The 16841-nt window shown below is 36.3% G+C and overlaps 1 protein-coding gene across 1 annotated transcript; it reads left to right on the forward strand.

The window, feature by feature from the left end:
- Positions 1 to 857: 857 nt before the first annotated feature.
- Positions 858 to 5328, forward strand: WRKY2 (WRKY DNA-binding protein 2). The gene is made up of 6 exons (XM_089144952.1): positions 858 to 1186; positions 1457 to 1975; positions 2437 to 2625; positions 3456 to 4333; positions 4428 to 4586; positions 4689 to 5328. Exons 2-6 carry the CDS (start codon positions 1517 to 1519, stop codon positions 5167 to 5169), a joined length of 2166 nt encoding a protein of 721 aa, XP_089001078.1. The 5' UTR covers positions 858 to 1186; positions 1457 to 1516; the 3' UTR covers positions 5170 to 5328.
- The last annotated feature ends 11513 nt before the right edge of the window (positions 5329 to 16841 follow it).

The following is a 16841-nucleotide window of genomic DNA, read 5'->3' on the forward strand; positions in this document are numbered from 1 at the left end:
TCATTTGAAAATCTTTTAATGCTTTATTTTGATCCATTTTTACTAGTGTCAAGAAGGGGGAGGAAAATAAGCAAAGACAACCCACTAAAATTCATCAAGATGTCAGCTTTCTTTTGTATATTAGTTCTTTAAGTTTTATTTCTTATGAAAAAAAGTTTTTTATTTTGAACACCCGACACAAAAGACTTGGAGATAACTTAATGCTTATATGTGTTCACATACTTTTGATAAATTTCACATATCAACAAGATACTCAAAACATACCACTAATAAAGCCAAATTCAAACCGTTAGTAAACACAATTCTAAACCGTTAGTCAAACCGTTAGTCGGTCCGAATCCAAATCGCACTGGCCTGAAACCGGCCCGAAACCGTTATTTTCTTAATAGGCCGTGTTTGGGCTGAGTGCTTTTCAGCCCGAAACCAGCCCAACCCGAACCGTTGACACCCCTAGACCCGGGGAAGGCTCTGCGACTTGATAAGATCAGCTACCCTAGAGAATAGAATTAGTGGACCCACTTTTGTGGGAGATGGTACATGGGGTTCAAAAGTTCAAACCGCGTTACCAGGTTTGTCACCTTTATGTGTAGGACGCCCAAATTTGATTCTAATACCATTTGATGTCGTTCGCTAGCGTTTTTCTCGTGTGAAGTGAAACTACCCGTAGTGTCTTGGCGTAGACAACATATCCTTACTGCAAGCGTTTCTCCATTATTATTTATATATTAAAAATAGAGAATATATGAAATATAAAAATAAATAAAATCTTGAACGTTCTTGTTCTTAATCTTGTTCTTTGTTGCGTCATTTTTGTCTTTTTGTCTTCCAAAATTTTTCCCGACCCTTCATCCGTTCTAACTTTCCTTCAACGAATCCCGCTCCGTTTTTGGTCAATCGGTCAAAGTTACCCAGTTCACACCATGAACTCACCTTTTTCTTTGCTCTGTTCTCTTTTCTGTTTTTCTCTTTTCTCTAATTCTCTCTGAGAGTCTCCAGACTCTCCACGCAAAGTCACAAGACTCACAACTCACAAACCCAGCATCGTAGCCCTATATCAGATATATAATTCGTCTCTCTCAGTTATGTACGTCTGTTTGTTTGTTTGTTGACGAAGCGACCGAATTGACAGGAGTAGGTGAATCTTGTTCGCTTTTCAAGTCCTGACCAAATTCACAATTTCAATCAGGTCAGTTTATCTTTTTCAAAGTTTTCCTTTTCTTTTGGGTGGGTTGTGTTTGATGGGGTATATGCAGAAATGCTCAATGTGGATTGCTTCCAACCCTTCTCTTTCTCGCTTATTTTTGCTATGGATCCCACATTTATCCACTAAAATTTCGGTTTTTGGGTTCTTTGATCTTCCAGAAGGCCATGTAATCTAAAAGTATGCTTTGTTTTTATAATGTTTGGTCTAACTCCTAGAATCCTGATATAACTTGCGTTCTTCTAATACCTTCAGGAACTTCTTGGTTTAGTGAGGCTTAAACTGAGTTCGTATTACCGGAACGTTTGAATATTCATGGCTGGAATTGGTGATCGTGTTGCTGTCATTGGGGACCGGGATCCCAACTCGAGGACCTTTTTGTCATCTGCATTCAGTGTTGACGATTTTGGTTCAAAACCATTCTCAGAGTTGCAAGGAGAGAGTGCCTGCGGCGAAGTGTTAGCAGGACGTTACAGACAGAAAGCTCTGGTAAATAGTGAAAGAGAAAATAATGCAAGAGGTGATCTTTTTTGTGATTCTCTCCCTGAGCCTGGTTTGAATTCTACCCAGAAATCAAGTTCCCAAGGGTGTCTTGCAGAGAGAATGGCAACTAGAGCTGGGTTTAATGCCCTGAAAATAAACACAGCTGCAATCAGGTCCGGCAATCTATCACAATCATCATCCTCTGAAGTTCACTCTCCTTACCTGACTATTCCTCCAGGTCTCAGTCCGACCACTCTACTGGATTCTCCTGTTTTCCTTTCGAATTCACTGGTAAGTGTGAATGCAATTCACAGTTCCCTACTTTTTTTGGTTTTTCCACTACGTGTACACACTCCGCGTGTTTCTAACTTCTCTGTGTTGGGGCTCCGACCCCACCGGAAAGACGAAGTGATCTTAAACATTGGTTTCACTTATGGGTATGGGCTGAGAAACTTAAAATCCATGAAGAGTGTTTGTTTTTTTTACTTGAAATATGATCTAATCCAAGAATTATGTTGAACTTTAGAGAAATTCCTTGGTTGTTCTAATATGTTTGATGAGGCTAATTGGTCTTACTCCTGACCAGATCCTATCGTGCCGAACCTTTTGAATCCCTAAACTTTGATCTTGACCCAAAGCCAGAATCGTTTTCGATTTTTCTTATTATTTGTCGCTCTTAGAATGCTCAGTTCTACTGAATCCCTTTCATGTTGTCTTTTCTTTGATTTTTCCAACATTATCTCAATTTGCAGGCTCAGCCATCCCCAACTACTGGTAAATTATCATTTGCTCATGGTATTAATGCTAGTAGCTCCATGCTGAGTCCGGGATCCCATGAAAGAAGTAATGATATTCCCTCTGCAGAATTAGGTGTTTTGCCTACTGTGTTCAAGCCTCAAACAGAGTTGAGCTCCTTGGTTTTAGCTACTGGTGCCAAAAAGGTAATGCCATGTCTTTATTTCTTTTCTTTTTTGGAAATTAAATTGGAAAAGAGGATATCTTTATTCAGGATTATCTGTGTTGTGAAGGGGAATGATAAATGAAATATAACAAAATGAAAGAATGCCGTAATTGTTGTTGTTGTTGTTGTGAAGTGCCATTAACTATGGCTCCATGATGGATCTGGGGATTGCAACAGTGGTAGGTTTTGTCAGGTTAACCAAATACCGATCCTGATTAATTATTGGTCAACTCTAATCTGCTCTCCGAGGAAGCTTTTTATTGAGATTACACTTTGCCAAGGTGATGGTACCCTGGGGAGTGGCAATAGATACCAAACTCTGAACCAATTCCTACCCCTGAGGTATCCTGGAGCCTGACTAGACCAGATGGTGGACTGGTGTTACCAGAGACCAGTCTCCTACTGATCATAGGGGTCATATAACTAATTATTTACCTGTATATAATTTTGTGTCCCTCCCCCATTCCTTGAGGAGAATTTAGGTTTGCTCTTGAAGTTAATGCATTTTCATTTTTTAAAATATGTCTGCGAAGTTTATAGGAATATCAGAATGAACTAAGTATGTGGTCACGGTGCCAAGCCATTTGGAAAAGGGGAAAAAAAAACTGTGTTGCCCCAAGTAATCGGCTGATGCACCTTGCAAGCAGGAGTTCCAAAACTTGGTACTTTTGCTAGAATGATTTTGAATTAGACTTTATCTTCTGATTATAATAACTGATTCTTAAAAACTCTGATCAATTGCTAGTCTTGCTAGATTACCAAAAACTTTGATCTATTTCTGTTAACTGGCCCTATTCTTTTTATATCCAGATTATGCCTGAACACAAGCCTCAGCAATTTGTACCAGAAATCAAGGTGTCGGTTCAGTCAGAGAACTTGCATCAGTTTGTAAGCCTTGAACCCACCGAAGGTGACCCTGAGACTCAAAGTGGCTTTCATCAACTGGCAGATTTCTCCATATCATGCAGTGAAAAAAGTTCTAGCAGGTACTTCACATCATCCAATCCAAGGCCGTTTGATGCTAACATGGGGGAGACCCAAAATTCTCCAACCTATAATGAACAGCAGGATGTGAAATTGGATCAGGGAGCCAATGGAGAATCAACTTCCGTGGTTGTTGGTGGTTCCATATCTGAAGATGGCTATAACTGGAGGAAGTACGGTCAGAAACAGGTAAAAGGAAGTGACTATCCTCATAGTTATTACAAGTGCACACATCCAAATTGCCAGGTAAAGAAGAAAGTGGAACGATCACATGAAGGTCACATCACAGAGATCATTTACAAGGGGGCGCACAACCATCCCAAGCCTCCACTGAATCGACGATCAGTTGTTGGGTCTTCTGACCCTCCTAATCAAGTGCAACTCAACACCTCTGAAGAAGCTGTAGCACATGCTACCACAACTGATGATGATCCGGCATGGGCAGGCATGCAGCAAGAGATTATTGGAGGACCTCGTTGGAGGTATGACAACAACCTAGAGGCAACATCTCCTGTATCTGCATCTGTGGGTCCTGAACTGTGTGAGCCTTCTACCTCTTCACAAGTGCAAGATGTTCATTGCATTAATCATAGTGATGCCTTGGTAACCTCATCCACCCTTTCCAACGGTGATGATGAAGACACACATAGAAGTCTGTCATTGGATAACGATTGTGAAGGAGATGAATCAGAGTCAAAGAGAAGGTCCCTACTACAATCTTTAAATTACTGTTGAGTTCTAATGTTATGTGATCCTATTATATTTGAGAAGCAGCAATTTTTTCCTGTGTGCTTCCAGGAAGATTGATGCTTGTACAATTGAAATGAGTGGGACTGCAAGAGCAATACGTGAGCCTAGAGTTGTAGTTCAAACTACAAGTGAAGTAGACATTCTTGATGATGGGTACCGCTGGCGCAAGTATGGGCAAAAAGTTGTCAAGGGAAATCCAAATCCGAGGTATCTTTCTAGGATTTCCATGACTTATCGTGGGTTGCTAGTGATCTGAGTAGATGGTAAATCTATAGTGAATGAGGTAATCAAGTGGCCTGTTTGATGCAGGAGTTATTACAAGTGCACAAGTGCTGGATGCACAGTTCGGAAACATGTCGAAAGGGCATCACATGATCTTAAGTCAGTGATTACCACATACGAGGGAAAGCACAACCATGATGTCCCTATAGCACGGAGCATCAGTCATCTTAATGCCAGTAGCTCAAGCGCAGCACCTGCACCAGTTGATCAACCCTATGTCCAAAGGCCTGAACCATCCCAAGCTCATGACAGCTTGGCAAGGTTTGGAAGACCTGCATCGATTGGTTCACTCATTCTGCCACCAGACATCTCTTTTGAATTCAATCACCCAAACCTTGCCAATCTCATGGTTGATGGATTGGGCCCTCATGGAGGGAGGTTCCCCAGCCTGCCTGTTTATCCATATATAGGATTACAGCACCATGTGAATAGGATTGGTATCATGATGCCAAAAGGGGAACCAAAGGAAGAGCCTGTGACGGTTACTGGTCTGAACCTTCCAGATTGATCAAGTTCGCCACTCAATCATGAATGTGCACTCGCTTGGTCCTCATATTTAAAAGGCGTGAGAGGAAGTTCTGTACATTTGCATGGTGGATGTTTCAGTGGGTGGGTTTTCAATGACATCCCACACCCCCTCCCCAACCCTCCCCACCCCAAAAAAAAAAAAAAAAAAACCCAAAAGAAAAATTTAAAGAAAAAGAAAAAAGTTGAGTATACATCACATCTATATACATTACGGGAAGACATTCATCATACTACTTCACTGTCTCTTACTGGAGAAAACATGCTTTAGTCGAAGATGACATTTACTATGACATCCAATAAACTCCTTTCTGGAGGAACAAACAGAGCCTTTGTAAATCTATAAAACAATTGAAAACTATGAGAAGTAAAGCTAGATAGAATTCGATGCAGCATCAACATGGTGGTTCCACATAAATATGTTTTAACATTTTACAGTAACCGAATTCATATGAGCACCAAAAGAGTTTCAATCTTTGCCTTTATGGGTTCAAATTTTTGATATTCTTGCTAATTTTTTTCCTCTGATATTAGTAGGCAGACAGTAAGCTTGCCAAGGTAATTCAATGGTTATTTGTTTGGATTTTTCATCTTTAGGGCTACTACCCCCTAATGACTGCAAGTGGGAAGGGTCAATATAAACTTCAGAGAAGTTGTTTTCAAAATTCAGAATTTGAGATGATATGGTTGGTATGGATGATCTGGTTGCCTTCAAGTGTGAGTTTTCTATCTATACTTAGTTTTATGGAGTAGAACTGTAGAATTTATCATCTTGAAGTTTTTTTTCCTTCCTAGGTTTCCCTCACAGGTAGATTCCAATCTCCAGGATCTTTTAATTATCTTGTTTATTTGAATTATCTCATCGGTGTGGCTTCTGTTTCTTTTTGTATGGCTACGTGCAATATTTGATTAGGTTTAATCAGTCTTCTCCACTTTACTCGTCACTTTGTGTCTGAGTGATCCTCTCTCTGTCTTCCTGTTTCATTTTGTTTGGGAAGGTTATCTCGAGATGCTGCCCAGGAGAATTCTTCGTTTGAAAGCACTTGCGTTGCTCAATCAATATCTATTATCTCACATCTCTTCTTTGCCAATGGTTGTTTCAATTTATGTTGAGCTAAAAAGATCATATTTCGATAGTTAAATCCATCTTTAAGCTCTTTGAAGATATGCCATCGCAAGTAACAAAATCAGAGAAGATCTAGGTTCCTTCCAGTAGTTAGTTGTTTTGATTCAGTCAGAGATTCCATTTCCAGTCTTCTGGGTTCTAAACTTCTTCAAGAAACTTTGAGCATCTGGGTAGCGAGAATCTAAGACAAAGGGCAGATTCATACAATTGTTGAGAAGTGAAGTTTTCCTGTTCTGCTTGAAGTAGTGGGACCTATAGTCACAAGTTCTGCCTGTATCAGGCAAGACAGTATGGGATCTATACTCATATGAGTGTGGGAGAATGAACTGAAAGAGAAACTGTGTGGATAAGATATCCACTATAAGTGTGCTGCCCCTTTGAATTTTTTCGTGGAAACACTACTCCCCAGATGTGCTCTTTGCTGCTGCTTTTGTTTGTGGAGTTTTTCTCATTCCATCACTTTATCTTGTTGGTTTTGCTGCTTTGACATCTCTGAAATGTTTGTCTTTTTGTTTGTTATTCCAAGATTATTCAGAGTTGGAACGTCAAAAGGGAATGCATTTGGCTTGTACGGAGACATGTTTGGTCTCCCATGTAGAAAAGCTAAACCTTGATATAATGTTCTGTGTGAGATTCTCAGTTTGCTAACCATCAAACATTTTCCTGTATTAGTCACTTTTATAAACAGGAGGCATTGAAAAGACGGAAAGTGGTTCTGTTAAGATCATTAAGGCTGTAGGCAATCTTTTCTTCTTTTTTGCAGTCTTTCATGGAGGATTTCTTAATTCTAGATAGTGTTCTCCTCATCTCTCCATCACACTATCATCCAATTAGCAGAGGATCCACCACTAAACATTAATAAGATAGACTAGAGATGGAGTTCTCTCCTAAATATATAATGAAGAAGTATAAAAAGAACATAATCCTTCATCATTGTAGATAAAGGATCCAAACTCAAATTATTTTGTTTGATCCTCTGATGCTCCACCTCAAATAGCCTTCAGAATTTGTTGGGAATCTCTTCTTCAGTTAATGTTTGTTTCATATTGTGTATCTATTTTTTTTTTTTCATATAATGTTCTTGATCAATGTAAAAAGTTGGGAGCATAACATTTTTTTTTTTTTTTTTTTTTTTTATATTATTATTGCCTTTTTTTTTTTGGTGTTGGATTTATGGGTTGGTTATTAGTAGAAATACCTTTATGTTGAAAGTCTTTCAACTTATTCCTGAGAGTATAAATCGCATGAGTTACTTCAGTGTCGTAGCACCTGGTACTCAAAAATAACTTGAGGTATTTTCTCTTCCAAAAAAAATAAAAAATTCAATCCCACGAGTCACTTATGCATTCTCATTAGATCATGGCGAAGGAAGAAATCATATTAAAAAGACTTACATTAGGTTTTGAGATAATCAAGCTCAAATTGATGACTTTCACCATGTCAAGGTGACACCTCTACCTCCTAGTTTTACTCCTTTCTTGCCCTCATCGAGAAATAAAACTGACTAACCTAAGGCAAGAGGATCATCAAGGAGGCGTACAAGCCTTGAGGCATGGAGGAATCAACTTCAACTTACATTTTGTGTTAATCTCCTTTCCAAGGTGCATTTATACTAGACAATATTGTATTAATTAGAGATTTTTACATCATCTATTAATTTCCTCCTTTCCCTAATCCCTCAAGTTGATAGGGGAGACTTGCATCTTATTATGTGAGTCTTTCAAACTTTCGATAATGATTGCCAGCAACACTGCATCTGATAAAAAAAAATTTTTGGTAGACTGCATCTGATAATCAAGGATTGTAGAAAGATGGCCAAAGACATTCAATGCATGTGAGATATGTTTTCTTTAAATTACATTATCTTTCTTTCTTTTTCTTTTTATTTTTTATGTTGAATTGTGGACTAACAAATAAGCTAAAAAATAATTGAACTTTACTTATTTGATAGAAATTTCCAGCCTGTCTCAAGATTGGTGAAGTTTACGCTTATCATTTTGCATTTCACGAAGTGCATTTTAATGAATTTATTTATTATGTTACAATGATTTGATACTGTTAGTTTAGAAATTTATTACTATTCTTTATAATTTATTTTTAATTATTCACGTTTTAATGTCAATATAATCATATATTTATTATAAAATTGAGAAGATATATTAAAGACAATGAATAAAATTAGTACGAGATCGATCGAATTCTTTTATTAAGTTATGTGCATTACATATTTATAGTAAAAGTAGCATATTCTTCGATAAGAAAATATCATAATCTTCAAGAAAATACAATATATTATTCTTGCACACAATAAAATGATTTTAATATAGAATGATGCATTTTTGTGATCTTCAGTTAATATGAGAACATGAATCTCCAAGATTGCACACTGAGGTGACTGAAATCTTCATTTGGAAACATTTTTTTGTATGATTTCTTTGGGGGTAATAGACATGCATAATCAATTTTATTTATAACAATCCCTTTAGATATTCATCAATAAGTAATGTACCTCTTAAAATCTTACTAAGAAAAAACTTTATGGGAAAAAAATCTTAGTGAAGGGAAAATAATATACATATCTAAATAACACGTCTTACTAGTTGCCTCATTAAAAACTTTATCAGGAAAACAGTGGGACAAAACCTTGATGAAAGAAAAAGAGTGCAGCACGTATTTTATTTTTCATATTGATAACATCATTAAATATCTTTGAGTATGCACATCCCAATTTCATATATTAGCTTCTCAAAATTTGAAGCAAGCATAGCTCAGTAAATAAATCTATCAAATTATAACTTAAACGAATTCAATAAACATCGATTTCACTATTTTTTTGAAAATCATGAGTGAAGAAGAATTTCGGTGAAATATGTTTCGTTCTATCTCATTTGATGTATCCTCCTTTCAATCAAGCAATGTACGCAACATTATCTTTATATAATATTGTTGAAACATTTTTTTCTAATGGAAGACCGCATGTTTTTTGAATATGTTGGGTCATTGATCTTAATCAAATATGTTCTTGACATGCTTCATGAATCGTCATTATCTCTTCATAATTTGAAGAAGTAGCAACTATAGTTTGTTTTGTTGAATGTCATAAAAGTACTTATATTTTCATTTGTGAATAAATAGTTTTTTGTAGATCTGATAAATATCCTACATCTGCATAACAAGTAAGTTGATTCCACATTCATTTGAATAAAATAATCCCATGTCAATAGTACCTCAAAGGTATCGAATTATATGCTTAATATAATTTCAGTTATTCATGTTGGAGAAGAACTAAATCTTGCTAATAGATTTACAGAAAATGATATATCCGGTTGTGTACCATTAATAAGATACATTAATGCTCCAATGGCATTGAGATATGATACTTCAGGTCCAAGAAGTGCTTCATTATTTTCATGGAGTCGAAATGAATATTTATTTATATCGAGCAATCTCATAACCATCGATGTATTTAATGGATGTGCTTTATTTATGTAAAATCACTTTAAAATTTTCTCTATAGAAGTTTATTGATGAATAAATATTCTATTCGTCAAATGATCAATTTGCAAGTTTAAACAAAACTGTCTTTCCAACATCTTTCATTTCAATTTTTTTCAAATAATCTATTGTTTCTGAAAACTCTTCAAGAGTTTCAATGATATCAACATATACATTTATTATAACAAAGTTATATACATATCATTTAATAAAAACACAATAATAAATTTGATCATTTTTGTACTTTTCATTTAGTAAATTCACTAAGGCGGTTAAATCATATATACCCTGATTATTTTAATCCATATAATGATTCTTAAAGCCTTATTGAACAAATTTCTTAGAAATTTTATGTGCTTCAAGCATTTTGGAAATCCTTCGATGATTTTTATATCAAGAATATCTCACTTGTGTGCAAGCAATCATATATTGGCTATTTCCATATCGAGTAGATGCTCCTTCTACTATAAATATGTAATATTGATGCACTCAATGAATGAATTAGTAATTGAACCATCTTGTCTGTGCATCTTTGCATATAATCAATGTCGTCTTTATTGCATAAAATTATAATGCCATAATTCATGCTTTATATATATATCACAATTTTATTTTTTTCTTATTTCTATTCCAAAGTGAAAAGAATGATCACTTTATACCCGTTGAACACTGGAGCTTTACCTTTCACCTTCATATGTTTGGACTCATGGGTAAAAAAGTATGCTTTTAGTGAATCTAAGAATCAATCAAATAATAAGATATTATGTTGTCTTTTCATTTTGGCTAATTAATTATTCATTTACATTCATTAATAGATATAAGTTCAAGATCTCCGTCTTGTTTCATTATTTAAATAATAACATTATATGCAAAAATGGTGTCGACAACTTTATTTTTTCCGTTCCATCTCTTTCCTGTAGTGAGACATAACGAGATCTCTTCATTATTTTTAGGTACCTAAACATCTTCTGCGGTGTTAGGGAAAGTTATGTCTTTAGGCTTTCTATAATCAATTGTCTCCATATTATGACCATCTAGATTATTTGAAAACATTTTCTCTTTTCAATGATTTTATTTTTGAAACAGATTGATCTTCTACGTTTTAAATGTGGTTTAGTTTTATTTACACTGATAGATTGTCCTGCTGGAATATCAATCCTAATTGGAGTATTTTTAGTTGAAATATGAGATTTAATAATTTTTGGCATGCTAACAAAAATATTTGGCGTTTTATTCATAATACTTTGTAAATACATTATCTTTTGAACTTCAGGTTCACATTGCTCAGTGCGAGGATATAAATAAGATGATGATAATGCATTCCAATCAATCTCATTTTCTAACTATTTATTCTCCTCCCCATGTTAAAATTAATTTATCAAACTAATAATCAGCAAGTCTTGCTTTAATTTAATCTTTAGTCATTAGCAAAATATTGAATTATATAAAGAGATTCATATCCAATATATATTCCCAACTTTCTTTGGGGACTCATTTCTGTGCGTTATTGTGGAACAATTAGAATATAAACTCGCATGTCTAAAAATCATAAGATAAGAAATATTTGGCTTTTGACTATAAACCAATTGTAATATGAAGAATTTATGACAACTTGTTAGCTTGATGCGTTCGAATAATGTTAAATATAAAATAACATATCCACATGCCAACACAAGAATTTTGTTCTCATAAGTAAAATAACATATCCATATACCAACACAAAAAATTTGTTCTCATAAGCAATGGTTTAATATTTAATTGGAGACATTCAATAAATAATTTTGCCAAACCATTTTGGGTATATTTTAGTTGTTATACACGAATCATAAGTCTAAAATATAAATTCACCAGCATTATCAAAACAAATTGTCTTTATCTTATAAACTATAAATTATGTTATTAATCTAATTATTTGAGCAAGCAATCTCGCAAATACCAAATTGTGAGTTTATAATGAACATAAATGTGACCAATTTATAGATGTATCTACTAAAATACTATATTATATGAATAGTCCACATGCTTAGTGAATGAGCCCATATTTTACCATTTATACGTTTAAAAAACGTAGAAGGTTCAATCACAACTTTGGTTGTTGATCGTCTATTAATAGATTTTTCCTTGAGAACAAGCACCACAAGAAAATTCAATGAATTGAATAAACTTTTAGTTCTTCAATAGATAACAAATGAACTTTTAATAATTTTTCGCATCGTCTTGATTCGAAATGGTCCAACAAGTCATGCCAAATAATAAACCTATCGAAATTAATATTTTTTGATTTACTAAAGCATGTGTTTTAATCATGCGAACATTTGTGTGGTACAAACTGAGAGAAAATATCAAACATTTTTGTAGTAATGGATAAATATTTACTTTTACCATTATTGTAGTATCAATATAATAATCATTTTGGCAAATTTCTTTAGACTTACTATAAAATAATGCATTATTTATAGTCAATTTAGTCTCCCAGCTAAATGGTTGATCTGCCTAGGAACATGACATGCCCCAAGTCTATTGCTATCCACTATAATGGGCTAAGTATCTCATGGTGGGTCCACATTTGAAGGCCTATTTAATATATTAACCTGCTCAAGATAGTTCAATTCAAAGAAAGTCGTGTCAACGCCTTCTCCAATACTGTATAGCATTGCTAGTCTCACCGTGTGGGCTTTCTCCATGAGTGACTAAGATGTTGGACTGGGCTCTGGTACAACCAACAAAGGAGCACCTCTACTATCTCTTATTACAAAGCCAAGGCCCACCTGATTAGTATCCTTGTTGTTAAGGGCGGAACCAGGATTCAACATTAGGGGTGGGGGGGAGAATGAAAGTTCTAGATCACCTTCCCGTTGGAAAAGCACTAATGCTTTTTTACCACACATATTGTGTGAGCCCTTATAAGACCCATTGGGGGTCCCACCTTTGAATTATTGTATTATATTAAGGCATAGGCCCACGTATATTTTGTGGGGCCCACACATATTTGAAAAAAAAAAGGTAAATTATTGATAATGATATTTTTTTCCAGCAAAATATAGGTAAATTAAAACAACAATACCAAAAAAAAAATGACACGTGACTCTAACCCTAAAAAATTAGATGCAAACCAAAATTTTGTTTGGTAGGAGATGCAAACCAATTTTCCTTTTTTTTTTTTTTTTGGGGGGGGGGGGGGAAGAGATGCAAACCAGTGGTAGCTAGTTACCTTACTAATTATAGACATTCTATTCACAATATAAAATCAAATAACAAAAATTACAGAAGAATAAAGAAATAGAGAATATAAAATCAAATAACAAAAAATGAGAAAAAATAAAGAAATTGAGAAAGAAAAGGAGTACCTAATTGTGGAGAAGATTTTTTCCCAAAATTTTTTAACCCACATTTATAGAAAGGGAAGAGAATAAATAGGAAGAAAAGAGGAGAGAGAGGAGAGAATAAATAGGGATTGAGGAATTAGTTTCTAATTAGGAATGACATTTTGAATACCTTATAAGATTCTATTTTTCAAAAATTTCCTTAACCCACGTTAGTAGAAAGAGAAGAGAATAAATAGGAAGAAAAGATGAGAGAAAAGAGACGGGAGAATAAATAGTAATTGAGGAGTAAGTTTTTAATTAGGAATGGCATTTATACCCATTATTTTACTTTTAAAAATTCTTTTCAATATTGAGGGGGGGGGGAGGCTTGGCCCCCCTCTGGCCCCAATGTAGGTCCGCCTCCACTTGTCGTAAGCAGCATCACAATTAATCTTATGGGTGAACTTGTTGGGGCAATCCAAGATTGTTGGGTTATGGATCTAGTCATGGTTTACTTAAACGATCACCATTTTGGGCCTCCAAATATTTTGTTGCAGCCTACCACACAACCTGTTATGAACATTTGGTTTGAACCCTTGGACCCAAGTAAACAGCACAAACTAGTACCTCTAGTTCGGTCCTAGTTCATTGGGTTTGTAAGGCACTTCTCGATGAGACACTTCTCAGCAAAATGCTTGTTGAGAAGAGCGCCTACTGCTGATGGCTAGTTGTAAAAGGGACTTCTCGGATGACCTCTCAATGAGCTCCCAACAAGCTACATCTCGGATAAAGTAGTGTTGCCAAAGGATTATGCGCATCTCTCTCTAGACGTCAATCAGTGCATTAATTTCAACATTGAATGTATTGAGATTCATTAAATGATCATTAACAACCATAAAGTTTCTCATTTGCCTAAAGTTTCCTCGAGTATTGCACCCTATCATTTTGTCTGCCGAAAATTGGACCTGCTGTCACATCTATGTCAACGTGAATTTGATCACCTTATTCAGTAGGATTATGTATAGCTATCTTGAGACTTCTTTGGAAAGTTTGGGCACTTAGCTTGTTGATCAAGCTACGCATCTCAAGCCATTGCCACCCTCCTTCTGGGATCAAGAGATCCAAGGGTTACGATGCATATTCACCACCTCAAAGGTATGAGTGTGATATATATACAAACACTCTACACAAATGAGGGTAAGTTCATGAACATTAACTCTAGTTATTACTCTCCTGCACTACCCAAGAGGACATTCTCTCTTCATCTTCTGGGAGCATTTACTCCTCCATACAAGGATTTGGGTTCATCAAAGTCTGACTTAATCATTGGAGGTGGCTTCTTGTTCCAAGAGGTGGCCCACACTCCCTTTCTTTGTTTTTCAGGAATCGGAGCTAGGTTTGGCCTTTTAACGAGCCAGTTGGTCTACAATCAGATTTTGGAGCAACATTTGGCGTCGTCTGTGGGAAACGCTAACACAAAAGTTTCAGTAGCTTTTCCTTCCTTTTTGTGCTCTACATAGTGGAAAAGATGGCAGGAGATCAATCAGGTGATCATGGGTCAAAATCCCAGGGACACCCTCAAGAAGAAGGGGGCTCTCCCTAAAGGAGGAACCTTTAAAGATATGAATCCACCCTTGCCACGTGAACTACAACCAATGGCTTTAGGGGTGGAAACCCATGCAGAACTCCCTCTATAGGGGGTGACCCCAACTTCTGCATTAGATCCAGCACAATTACTGGATCTACAACAAAAGATGTTAGATATGATGGGTTCCTTCCAGTAGATGGTGAACCAGTGGAGTCGTCTGCCACCCGCAGGATCTATAGTGGTGATGCTTGAAATAGCGGTTCCCTCCCGTGTCGTTGAGCAAGATAAGGCCCTGGAAGATGGAGTAGCTGAGCTCCCCGCTCGTCAGGCAAAACACAAAGGGAAGGGTAAGGCCAAAGTGGTTGATGAAGGTGGCCACCTTTCTGTCTTTGACAGGCTAGGAACTCATGCAAACCGACATTCCTTTCCTGGAGCGGGAAGTAAACTCCCTCACGTCCCAAAACTCAATGAGTTTTAAGGGAATGCTTGGCAGAGTCCAAAGGCTATTTATCAAAAGATAAAGGTTCCAAGACCTCAGTGTCGGTTTTACGATGAAAGCATGTATCAACAAGTGCAGGATATGAACGAGTGTCTTTATCAATTGGATAAAAAGGTCCCTGATGAAGTACAACTAATGTTAAGTCAAGATCCATTTGTACTTGAGATCATGGCGGCAATTCTACCAATAGGTTTTTGTACTCCTTTTACAGTTTATGATGGTACCATAGATCCTATGGCCCACATAAGTCATTTTACATCCATCATGACTATGTGTGGGGGAGGAGACCCTATCAAATGTAGATGCTTTTCAGCTTCTTTAACTGGACCAGCAACGACTTGGTTTTTGCGCTTTCATTACGGAGTTGGGCTATGCCTTTGTGACAAGGTTCAAAAGTGGAATCAAGAAATATAAGACAGAGGACAATCTGCTTGCTCTTAAGCAAGGACGATAAGTGTGGAATCCCCCGGATTTCTACCCCTTTAACCCGTGGTTTCAAGACTGAGAACCCGGGCCTCGACTCGGCAACAACTGTGGGCCATTCAAGTCAAGCCCGAAGGATTGGAAATGGAACCAATGTTGGTGGATGACCCTTGTGATGACTCAACAACTCTCCTAGAGTTTAAGAGAAGAGAGAAGATTAATCACGATGGTGTAAAAAGGGTGATTTTAGAACGTCCATAGATCAACGATGGAGAATTTGATTGATGTGAATAAGGTATTAAATCTAAGATCGTTGAAAGACATTTCCAACAAACCAAAAATCACCAAATTTGGAGTCTGTTTTGGGGTCCAACCATGGACCGGTCGGTTGGGCGGTTGGGTGAACCAACCCCCACCCCGTTTTCTGTTTAGGGGCAAAAACGGAATTCCAAGTTTTTAAGCCCTATTTATGTTTTAACTCACCCGTAACGCATTTCTTTGTGCAAGAAAAAGTTTGAGGCTACGAGAAGAGGAGAAACCAAGAAGAAGAGTGGTTCTCATCCTTTCGAAGGTGTTTTGTGATTCGAATCTTCACGAAAACATTAGGAAATGTTAGATTTCTTTAATCCTTCTCTTAGGCACAGTTTTGTGAATATTTTCTCTTATCTTTTTTTTAGGGATCTTGAAAGGGAAGCATGTTAGGTTCATTGCTCATTCTTGAATTCTCTTGTTGAGGTTATTCTTTTGTATGAGAGTAATGGTGAATCCTCTTCCGAAAGATTTTGGATTTTGATTCTCCAAGTCACCGACGGGTGATATGAGAGAGCCAATTTGGGGCTTTTTGATCTTGGTCAAATTGGATCAAATTGAAGGTACCCATAGTATTCTTTTATTGCCATTTAGACTTTCCCAAAGTTTCTTTTCGATTAGACTTCGAATCAATGGCGAATTAGAGACCATTCACTAGTGAGGTTGAGAACTACATTTTTTTAACCTAGTTTTCAGATTTGGGTTTTCATGGGAAGATTTTGGGATATTCTTTGAAACCCAAATTGACTATAATTTGTGATAATTATTTCTCTTGCATGAATAGGTTTACGTATCTTGTATCTTTAGTCACCTTCTTGTGGGAAGGAATCACTGATCTGTGGAGAAAGGAATCCAATTGGAAGGTGAGGAATATATTTAACCTTATATTACATGTATAATGATGTTAGTA

Source organism: Hakea prostrata, chromosome 2 (genome assembly GCF_041222555.1).
Source record: "Hakea prostrata isolate BN-2017 chromosome 2, UWA_Hpros_2, whole genome shotgun sequence".
Classification (NCBI taxonomy): domain Eukaryota; kingdom Viridiplantae; phylum Streptophyta; class Magnoliopsida; order Proteales; family Proteaceae; genus Hakea; species Hakea prostrata.

Excerpts from the sequence above, each read along its gene's own strand:
- WRKY2 (XM_089144952.1), top strand. The coding sequence starts at position 1,517 with ATGGCTGGAATTGGTGATCGTGTTGCTGTCATTGGGGACCGGGATCCC. Across the intron at positions 1,976-2,436 it reads TTTTCCTTTCGAATTCACTG|GCTCAGCCATCCCCAACTAC; the intron begins GTAAGTGTGAAT and ends CTCAATTTGCAG. Across the intron at positions 4,587-4,688 it reads AAGGGAAATCCAAATCCGAG|GAGTTATTACAAGTGCACAA; the intron begins GTATCTTTCTAG and ends TGTTTGATGCAG.